We start from the raw sequence: 11,454 nt of genomic DNA, 5'->3' as shown, positions 1-11,454 counted from the left end.
TGATTGATGATTTTATTATGGCTGTTTGATGACTTTACTGTGCTATTTATAAGTTTTATATGGTTATATTTGAGTTTTTACTATGATGCTTTTTTAAATGATGAACGGTGTGTGCTTTTATTGTATTTTTATACACATTTTATGAATAATTAATTATTGACCGGGATATTTCCCGCCACAGTTGGTGACAGTCTGCATGCTCTTATCAATAATATTACCAAGTTTTGTCCTAATACAAATCAACAAGAACTTCATGAAGCTACACTTTGAAATACTTTGAGGGGATAACTTGCTGAAGCCACGGCAGAAAACGCAAACAAAACATGCAGAAACTGTGCTTTAAAAGCGCATTCTGGTGTTATTGCTGGCAGATGACCGGAAGTGAATTACCCCAACTGTCGCGGCCGAGTGCCTGATATCTCGGGATCACAAGGTCACAAACAGAACTCAATGGAACGAGGATCTTGAGTTAGCATTCGTCTCGCTACTTCTATGTTCAAATGAATAAAAAACAGGTTAGAAAGTTTCTTTTCTCTGTGGTGTATTTTGTGGTAAAATATGCGCCAAAATGCAGGAAATAGCACCTAAAAATTCAGTAATTTTTTTTTTTTTTACAAAATCCTGGATCTGCCTCTAACTGGACTTTAGTGTTTGACAGATCTTGATCTTACCATTTCCTTGTAAAACCACTTGTGGATATAATGAAACTTGACAGAATGGACTGCATTTATATGACGCTTTTCCATCTGCATCAGACGCTCTACGCGCTTTACAATAATGCCTCACATTCACCCAGATGTCAGGGTGCTGCCATACAAGGCGCTCACTACACATGGGGAGCAATAGGGGATTAAGGACCTTGCCCAAGGGCCCTTAGTGATTTTCCAGTCAGGGTAGTATTTGAACAGAGGATCTTCTGGTCTCAAGCCCAACGCCTTAACCACTAGACCATCACCTCCCCTACACAGAACATAAGCAGAACATAGCACATGAAGATTTACACAAAGTTCCATGTCTTCAGAGAGAGATCATATGTGTTAAATACTGAGACTGACCTGCGTTACAAAAGTTACACACACACACACTAACACATACATACACACACACATACATATCTATAGATAGTGGTAGTCCACATAGAGTACAAAATCTGAGAGAAAGGTTAACCTAAAAATACAAGTTATAAAAGTTTCTAGAAGCTTGACGAAATCGAAATCCATAACCTGAAATCTCACATGAATGGCTTTGTTTTTACAACTAAAAGAATAATCTGAAATAAAGTAAGAACTCTATGCTTTCATAATTGCTAAATGTGAAAAAAACGGACGGAGCCGAATAAAGTTTTTACATGTAGGATACATGAAAATTTGGTCAAATCAATGTCCGGCGGCGCTTTCATCTCTGTCGGCCGTCAACCAATAAATGTAGAGAACACTCAAGTTTTCACCAGTCGTCCAATGACATTTTGCGATGGTAGAACGTCTAGTTCAGCCATGTTGTGGTTTTAAATGAGGAAGAAGCGGGAGATGTTAATATTCAACGAATTTATATGCTGTTACATGTCGTGTTTTTCTTATTTGTTGAAATTAGTGTGTGGGGCACAATGCAAACTCTGTTTTCGGTAGTGTTGGTGCGGCTTATCGCCTTCTGGTAGAACTTATACCAACTTTCATAAATTAGCCGCACGGCTAACAGCGTTAGCTATCAAGGTAGCTAGCGTCGCGTGTTAGCTTAGAAACTTACCTGTTTCTCGCCTAACTAGGCTGACATTTGGCTGGTTTTCTGTAAAACTTCCGCTGATTTGTGTGGCTCGCGTTGAGCGTTGAAAAAGCCTGAGCTCACCTGTGTTAGTTGGGTGACTTGGTTTAGGTTCGCTGGGTTTGATTGACAGGACGGGCTGAAAGCAACCAGGGTGTTTAAACGTGAAACCAACGGTCTTATTTTAGAAGAGGTTGACGCAATGCTGAATAAAATCTACGAATGGTTTGAACAAGTTTTGGCAATCTTCGCAACGGTGTGCCAGCTGCGGAGGATGCTCCGAGAGATGGAGCGATGAGGAGGAAGAGACCCAACCAATGGTACGAGTTTGGAAATATTTATTATTTAACAATAAGCTTTAGTGATTAGTCTGACCGTCCACTGTTTTATTAATAGCCTAACTGATGTCTCTATTTGTGTAAGTTGGTACTTACCATTAATTGTGCTACTGATCTTTTTTCTTAAGTTTGGAAGACGGACATAACGTCAGCCAGGATGACATACCCGTAAAGAAATCTCGAATGGGTAATTTGCACATTCACTCACTTTGCATTACATTATGGTGCAGTTGACAGTGGGACTTCTGTTAAATAACCAGTGAGTTGAATTTAAATGTGTAGTCCTTTTGTTTTTTTTAACCATTTGTCATGGCAGGAATTTTTTGGGGGCGGGGGGAGACCACAGAAAGTTTGTTGGCTTACTTTGTATTCAGATAAACAATTCACAGTCTTATCTCACCAGTATGATCAAAAGTCGCATGATCTGGAAATGATTTTGATCCATGTGGGTTGGAATACCTCGACAAGACGCCATGACCCACTTTCTGTAGGAATGTCAGATGTTGTTAGAGAATTGTGTCACTCAGTTGCCAAGTACACTTTTTTCTTTACAAGTCAGTTGGGGAGGAAGTTTTAAAATAGCAGGTTGCAGAGGTTTTTTGGCTTGTTTTAAAGATTGGTTGCTTGGTAGTGAAAATCTGGCAAATGACACCCCCCACCCCCACCATGCATGGGCACTGTTTTTCCCCAGTGTATCAATTGTCATATTATGTTCACAGCCTCACATTAATAAAATCATGTAAATGATTCACCCTTCTGATAACCCCACAAACTACAAGTGGCTTCAGTTTAATATATTTTTAACATGTTAATATTGAGGCTAAAAATGGCGTAACAACACTGGGCTTGTTTTTGAATCTGTAATTGCTTATTTTTCATGCAATACCTGACAACAGCAGTCAATATTGGCATCATGGAGCTGACAAATAAGCCAAAGCAGCACTATCAACACGCATCCGCCGTGACAGTGCCAAATATTCTGGTCAGAGTTCACGGTTACGCACTTTAGTAAACAAAGCCGCATTACTCGAGTGTGTGGTACATTTATATCTTGCTCCTATAGTTAGCATTTTTAAGCAGTGTTAAAGCAGTGTGTCAGGTCCACATTGTTCCGAAGCCAGTTGTCATAGCTATATGTGTGGGCTGTAAAAGTGGAAACAAGTTTGCCCAGTACATGAGTGTAAATAAGGGACCACACATTGTATTTGCAATCTATTGTACCTCTTACATACTTTTTCAAGGGAATTGCGAGTTCCTGGATGTGCTGAGTGGACTAAATTAGTAATTTATTATTATTTTTACTTTTGTCTGTTACATATCCAAATAAACCCAGCCAAATATTTGATAATGTAATGTCTATATATGATGGTATACTACCGCGTCGATCTGATAACTATAGTGTAATAGCATGAAGTACAGTGAGCTGTTTACTATATATATATATATATATATATATATATCTCAAGGGACACATAACATAGACGTGATATAACAAAAAACCTGGAAATGGACAGGTCTCAGTCTGTATGCCTTGTGTGTGTTTCATGACCATAGAAATTTCCCTCATCTTTTTGTATGAGATACTTATTAATATAGTGTACGTACATGCAGGGGGGCCATTTGCTTGATGCTGATGTCTTGTTTTCCCAACCATCTGACATTTGTAATGGATTGGGAATTGTCAACTTCAAATGTCAGTAAAGACTTTAACGGCTTCCCATTTGTCTTCTTTCGTTAGTACTACAGGGCATTTTGTGGTGTGATTTGCATAAGGTATGGCCAAAGGTTCTTTTTCAGCTTTGCGCCAATTTTGTAGTCGTGGTTTTTACTAAGTTCTTTCAAAACATCAGCTTTCCAGCTGTCAAGATCTTCACGATTTATGTTGCAATATTTACGTCCCTTGTTGTGTGTTTTGGGTAGTCGTGAACTTTCAACCAGCACAGCATGCACCACACGTACTGAGACCCAGAATTGCCTTATTGTGGTAGTCCTTCCGCTGTGACAGTTGGTGTAAAAAAAAAAAAAAAAAAAAAAAAAAATCATTACTGTTAGAATGGCCTAAGCATTGGGTCATCTCTCTGAGTCTGGTCTGTTTGAGGTTTCTTCCTCAGAAAACCATCAGTACAAGCTGTTTAGCAATTTATAATTACTTTGAAACTGTAAAATTAATGTAAAAATGTTGCATAGTTCCTTTTAAATACAGCTTGCTTGGAGTGGATAATATAACACCTTTTCTCTTTGTGTAGGAGATCTAATCGATACAGTAAAGATTGCAGCTGAAGGGGTCAAAAACCATAGTTCCAGTGTGGCGGCATGGATGAAGAACAGTGTGAGCCCTACCTTGAGAAATATACTCCCTCCTTCTCTACCTGGAGAACCACAGCCATCAACATCAGCAGCAACCTGGGCAGGGAGGCAGGTAAGAAATATGCAAATGTACCACACTGAAATTGATTTCTGTTGACTAAAATAGCTTGTGTATGAATGTTGTTAGATTGTTGAGAAGAACTCTATGGATGAAATGTTTGCTGCTCCCTCGACGACTTTGGAGTGGAAAACATCTAAATCGGGTAAGAGTAGTATTTCATGCATTTGGTAACCTTTTGCATTAATGCGACTGGACTTAAGTTCATGTCATAAAGTTCTTTCTTATAGTTTGACTTGAACTGTGCTTCCTCCCCCCCAACTCCAGAACTGCTCCGAAATGAGAAGTCCATAATAGGGTCAAAAGTCTGTCGGCGACAAGCGTGTTTAAGTCTAGCACATCGTGAAGTATCAAAAACCAATGGACACTCTGTTAACTTGCCAGCCTCCTTCACACAGCCTCCCAAACTGCTTCCCTTTCCACGATTAGGCAGGCCCCTAAATCTCCGACTGCACGGAACATCTGCATCAAGGTAGACTTACTGCAGTACGGTTTCTTCTTCTTGGAAATACTTGTATGCAGTGTATAAATGTTTGCTTTGTGTTGTGTGATGCTGCATCATTATTAGGGGTGTAACGATGCACAAAAATCATGGTTCGGTGCATACCTCGGTTTTGAGATCACGGTTCGGTTTATTTTCAGTACAGTATGGGAACAAAATGGAAAACCTAAATTTGCTTGTTTAAACTAACAATTTATTGTAACATACAAACAGGAAAATAAAATAATTGCAAAGTGCTGCCTGGTAATAAGTTAAATAAAATGTTCTCAAATAAACAACAAATGTATGAAATATTATAAAAATACATTCCTAGTAAACAGCTTTTAACAAAACCTTTCCACAAGTAAAGCGCAGCACAACAATTCCAGCATGAAGCCCTGTTCAGTTTTATTCTTCCTTCATATTTTTTGCCAGAGAAATTAACTTTTCCAAAACTGTCACACTCTAAGGAATTTTTTTTTTAAAGAGAATTAATGTTAAACAATCCCTTTATTTTTGTACAATTTATTTTATTTTCTATCTCTTTCTATTAACTGTTCATTTAATGTTTAATATATCTTTTTGAATAAAGTTTTGTAAACAAAACTTTGTGGGAGAGGCAAAAAAAGTGAATAAAACCCACCTTAAATATTTAGAACCACAAATAAACTTGATTCTTGCTTTGTTTATTTATTTTGCCATTATAATTGGCCATCACTTATTAAAATAAAATAACTTCTCAAAGTCTGGGGACTATTTAATCACAGTGCAGCAAACAAGGTCAGTAGGCCAAGCGACACTGAGTGAGGAGGATTGTAGCTATCCCTCCGCTCAGTGCTTTACAGATGCAGCGCTGCAGAGGAGGTGGAGACTCGCTGCCGCTCAGTGACAACAGAGACTTTCACTTTCAGTCGCCAAACATCATAAAAGTCTCCAGTAACACCAGGAAAAGTAGCTAGATTTGTCACTAGTCGCTTTTGAGAAAATAAGTCATCAAGAGGGTTTGGAAAGTCACCAGATGTAGCGAGAAAGTCGCTAAGTTGGCAACACTGAATGTAAACACACACAATGTGAACTCACCCGTGCACAGCTTTGTACCGAACCGAACATCCCGTACCGAAACTGTTCACAAATACATGTATCGTTACACCCTTAATCATTATGCAATATGAACCTTTACTTAACAAATAAATTTTCTGTGGTTTTAGTGGAGGGGACTCAACAAGCAGTTCCTGCACAAGCATGTATGAAAAGACATTTCCCATCAAAATGGTGCAGAGCCCAACACACAGCACATCATCAGGTCGAATACATAGGACCAGGCCTCACTGCACAGCACAGGAGGTCAGACAGCAGGACTATACCACTTTATTTGATTATCTTAATTCAGTTGTTTGATTTCCTTTTTGAACTCCTAATTGTTTTCTGTTGCTTTAGTCTGTTCGTGAGGAAGAGAAGGAGGTCTACAGGCAACTTCTGACCATGGTCTCTGGTGGTCAGTCATCTTTTCTACACAACGGCAGCTCACATGGCATTGTGAGGTCACACAGGGATTTGTACGTATCCGTACAGTTGCAGTGTATTTACAAATTGCAGTTTTGATCCAGTTGTTACTATAGAGTAATCATATGCTACTTTTTCTCTCTCTAAAGGGAATAGTACAGGCTCCACAGGAACATATATTTATCTGTAGTAGTAAAAATGTGGTTCATTGGGTGGCGAAAAAATTCTTGTAACTTGCATTGAAATTAAATGTTTTTGTCATGGTTCCTGCAGATACATAAAAAGTCTCAAAGGGCATTGAATTTGTTAATCTAATAATGTCATCATATTTTATATTAAAATCTCAAATCATTCATTTGCTCTACCTCCTTACTACAGTTAAGGGTCACTGGGGGGCTAGAGCCTGTCCCAGGAATCGCAGGGCGAGAGGCGGTGTACACCCTGGACAGGATGCTAGTCTATCACAGAGCTACACATAGACACACATTCACAGCTATGGTCAATTTTTAAACTTCCCAGTTCACCTAACCTGCATGTCTTTGGACATGGGAGGAAGCTGGAGCATCCAGAGAGAACCAACAAGGAGAACAAGCAGACTACACACAAAAAGGCCCAGGTGGGAAGCAATCCTATGACCTTATTCCTGTGAGGCAGCAGTGCTAAACACGAAGCCACAGTGCCACTCTTATCGCAAATCAAACTTTCAGAAGTCTTAAAAATGCCAAGACATACAAAGTAGGATGTGATTCATGTTTTCTGACATTTCAATTAAAAATATCAGAATCAGAAGAGCCTTTATTCGCCAAGTATACACAGAATACAAGGAATTTGCCTTCAGTTTGAGCTGCACTCTCTCTGTACGGCATGTATAGATATACGCTAAACACTGAATAATTCACAGTAATAAATGTGCAAATGAAAAGTGGGGATGCACCAATCCACAATTTTTTATTTTTTTTTATTTTTTTCACATCCTATCCCAGTACTTGAATTTGGATGTCTGCCGATAACAATACTTTTCCAATCCGATACCAGAGCTCTGTTTGCTTTAATATTGTTATCATTATTGTTGATGATTATATGAGGATTTTCTTAAAAGGAGACCTGAAAGTTCAGCTACAATTTGCCAGAAGGTGCATCTAAGATGAAAGGCTAGTTTTGGGTGAAAGAATTAAGTACTTGTATTTTTTTTTTTATAGACATAAAGAGGAAAAGACGGCACTCTCTCTCTCTCCTTCTGAATTGTAAATTTCAGTGGAGCTTCATTAATATGGGGAGACATATGTTTACATTGTCAACGCAAGTGTTAGAGTAAAAATTAAGCCATCTGTCTCTCTTTTTTTCTCTCCCTCTCTCTATCTGTCTCCCTCTCTTTATGTCTCTCGTTTACTCTCGTTCTCGCTCCCTCCGTCTCTCTTTTTCTTTCTAGCTGTGTTCATGCTGCACAAACTTTGAACTTTTGGAAACACGAAGCCTTTCAATTGTAAAATTAGTGCATCAACATCAACGCTCACACACGGGATTTTAACTGAGACTTTTTTCCCTTTCAGCGGACAGAATCTCTGTTCAACACTTTCTCAGCTACACACTGAGCTGGCTTTTCATAGCATTTTACAGTCTCGGGACAATGAAGTGGCTAACTTTTTAGCACACATTTTCAACAACAATTCAGTTAATGTTTTGGAAAATCCGTGCTTGACAAACAGACAATTTGAATACAAGAGCCGGGCAGAAATTTGCCACTAACCGCAGCTAGAACATTGCTGAAGAGAGCTCTATCAAACAGTCTGGCTTCAAAAACCTCCCCTCCTCCCGCTTGGCAGTAAACAAGCAGAGAGCAAACAGCAGTTGAGAGGATTCACAGTGGCTCTTCTCCGGTATCGGAAAATGTCTTGGGTTGGATCTGTATTTTCTGAATTATGTCGGTATCGGGTAGGGATTGGATCGGTCCCATCCCTACTTTCAACTAGCTATATGTAACTTGTATAATGCCATGAGGAAGTGTAAATTTATTCAATAAATATTTGGATGAAAAACTTCATAGCAGCTTGAGAGGTCCATCTTTATAACTGTCATATTGAGCACTGACAGCCCAACATAGGATATTCACATCTGTTTTACATCTGTCCACACCAGTTATCAGACCCCAAAATTTCAGAGCCCAGTTACTTTTTATACTTAGTAACTGAAATTTTGGAATAATCCTCGCAAGCACCTGTCCTGGTAGAGAGAGCAGTGTAATGCTCCTGTAGTTATTACACTCCAGCTGATGGTTGTTTAAAAAATGAAACCCTGCTTATTCTTAGCCCATTTTTACCTCCAGCTTAAGAAGGGCTGAGATTCAACCATTCATTACTATAACCAAGTTTTAACTTTTTTTTTTATAGCACAATGGTAACACTTCCATTGAGACAGGCGTTAGCTCCTCCATGACCCTTAAGTGAAATAAATGAATAGTAAAACAATATAATAAATTTGTACAAACCAAAGCATAAATGGCTACGTTCGTAGTTATGCTTTGGCAGAGGGATACTTGGGGCATGTGGTGGTTACATAACTACCATCAAATGTCCCTCATTCTTTCACTTTGAGCCCTTTCCCATATATTGTATGCCGAGTGAGTTTGAAATCACATTACATGTCAGTTGTTTGGAACTGATCCTTTGACATTGTGTGTCTGCCAGCCAACTGCTCATTTTCTTATACCCGCTCACCTCTTGCTTTCTCTTCAGCACCAGCTTCCTCAGCACCAGCCGCGACTGCTGCAATTCTCGTCCCTTGGCGGATCAGCAGGGGGAACATCTGAGGGACCCCAGCAGCCCTCCCAGTCCACGGGAATTTTCAAGCCAGAGTTCCAGCAACATTCCTAGCCCAATGGGGGCCTGTAGCAGATCAGGGAACCAGATGTGGTCTTTGGACACAGAACTTGTGTCCAGTAGAACAGATGCCATCATGTCAGCCCCTTCACCATCCACTCTGCAAGATGCCTCTTCTCAGGACACTCAGTCATCAGGTAACATTCTCACCCTCTCATTCTTCCAATTAGAGAATATGTAGTATATTGAATATTTTATTGTATTTGGTGATGGCTTTTGTCTTCTTGCAGCTCATGATGGCGAATCTGTAATATTTGTGAAGGAGCAAAAGGGTAAAAAACAAGACATCTCAAGGTTAGCTTTTGTTCGGGTTAGGCACAGCAATTATTTGGTGTTGCAGGGGTCCTTTTGTTCCCATACCTTTTTTCTTTCTTTTTTTTTTTTCTCAAAAAATTTGAGCTCAGCAGGGGAAAAATTGTTGGTTGGGGCATTTGGTGGGGGATATTTGGGGATTCTCACTTGCACACACATTGAATAAAGATACTTTTTCTGTCATTACAGCGTGCCATATTTCCAAGCTGAATTATGGATCAGAGAATTGTAAGGATAATTTCCTTTCATATAATCACAAAAATAGTCTATTTTTCCACAAACTGTTGAGCTACAATAATGGGAAAATACATTTTGTTGTAGGAGTAGTATGTATGACTCTCGAGCACGAGAAAAGAAGGAGACAAATAGAAGGCAGGAGATCTTGGCTGCACAACTGCGAGGGCAGGTATGTTTCAGAACTGAACCCTTTTTTGTTTTGGTTCAAATGTAATTTTATCAGATTTCTCTCTTGTTGTTCCATTAACCTATCAGGTGTTGTTGTTTCTCAGCGTTTGTCTGAAGAAGGGCAACATAGGCCAGAAGTGGAGGTCCGTGTTCGTGTTCCTTTGGAGAAAGAAGTTCCTTTGACACTTGTCATAGAAGAACCAAAACCTTTGGAAGAAAAACCAGAATTTCCTGCACTCACAGAGGTCTGGTTTTTGTCTGTTGTATTGTGATGCCTACAGTCTTCATCATTTTCCTTCATATTATCTGCTTTTTTTTTTTTTTTTTTTTTTTTTTTTTTTTTTTTTGAATGAAGCATTGATGTAGAGTTGAGATTTATTTGAGTTTGATGTTTTCTTGTAACTAATGTAAAGTAGTCAGAGCTGCTCCTCAGGTGACCATCTTAAAGGCCCGTCACATCTTGACACTTTAGCCTCTGAATGCCAATGTAAAAAAAAAAAAAATACGCTGGCATACGTCTAATATGTCATGGGTAAGTTTGTATAAGTTAAGAGTACGTTGAAGCACACTGGTATGTCATAGTATGACGAGTTTGTTGAAAATTTTGGGCATGCGAGTTTATGTCTCATACATCACTCATACGCATGCCATACGTTGTAGGGGTATTATGCGATTGGTGACACACATTTCTTGTACATTACTGAAGTTGAAATGCATCCATTGATGCTGTCCATTGATTGGCTCAACAACTGAAAGCTGCAGTCCTCATGCAAACTGTTTGAACTGTTCCAAATACTAAAATCATTCATACACATAGTAAGAATAAAGTATTAATCTTACCTATTAACATTGTTTCAGTCTGATTTATCATCACAGCCTGACGAAAACTTATCCACATAGTGTAACAAGACAATTATTTTAAAAGTTGGAAGAGTCACAGCGCCTCATTCATTCACGTCAGCGTTTATCACAGGCATCAGTCGACTCTTCAGCATTCTGCATACAATGAAAATAAATCCCGTGATCCACCAAGACAAAAAATAAAGTGAAATTAAAATAAAAATGACCTCAGTTTGGCCTCCGTGTGGAGGGGTGAGGCCATGCAAAAGCATACGCACTCTCTGTGCATGTCAACATCTGCATGCTCCGCCTACCAACAAAGGGTTCTGTTGGTGGTGGAAACTCAAACCAAGCCAGACTTAACGTTCCAACCCAGACCATTGCATACCGTGCCGTACCGACCCGGACCACTTGGTGGAAATAGAGCTGTTGGGATACACTGGCTAAATTGCATGGTGTGACAGGTGCATAAACTTATTCAGTGTAGCTAGCGCATTTGCCAGATTTTTCATCACA

General features: G+C 39.3%; 1 protein-coding gene across 1 annotated transcript in view; it reads left to right on the top strand.

Annotated features, from left to right (window-relative positions):
• Positions 1-1,346: 1,346 nt before the first annotated feature.
• The window catches only part of si:dkey-21c19.3 (sentrin-specific protease 1), a 34,210-nt gene continuing 24,102 nt past the window's right edge, over positions 1,347-11,454 (top strand). The window contains 13 exon segments of the mRNA XM_034172431.1: positions 1,347-1,985; positions 1,988-2,078; positions 2,225-2,283; positions 4,343-4,515; positions 4,591-4,666; positions 4,789-4,993; positions 6,211-6,346; positions 6,440-6,558; positions 9,238-9,518; positions 9,612-9,675; positions 9,883-9,921; positions 10,015-10,099; positions 10,203-10,343. Of these exon segments, the coding sequence (XP_034028322.1) occupies positions 1,961-1,985; positions 1,988-2,078; positions 2,225-2,283; positions 4,343-4,515; positions 4,591-4,666; positions 4,789-4,993; positions 6,211-6,346; positions 6,440-6,558; positions 9,238-9,518; positions 9,612-9,675; positions 9,883-9,921; positions 10,015-10,099; positions 10,203-10,343 (1,494 nt within the window). The 5' untranslated portion in view covers positions 1,347-1,960.

Source organism: Thalassophryne amazonica, chromosome 6, assembly GCF_902500255.1.
Source record: "Thalassophryne amazonica chromosome 6, fThaAma1.1, whole genome shotgun sequence".
Lineage (NCBI taxonomy): Eukaryota > Metazoa > Chordata > Actinopteri > Batrachoidiformes > Batrachoididae > Thalassophryne > Thalassophryne amazonica.
This window is presented reverse-complemented; position numbering and strand designations above follow the sequence as displayed.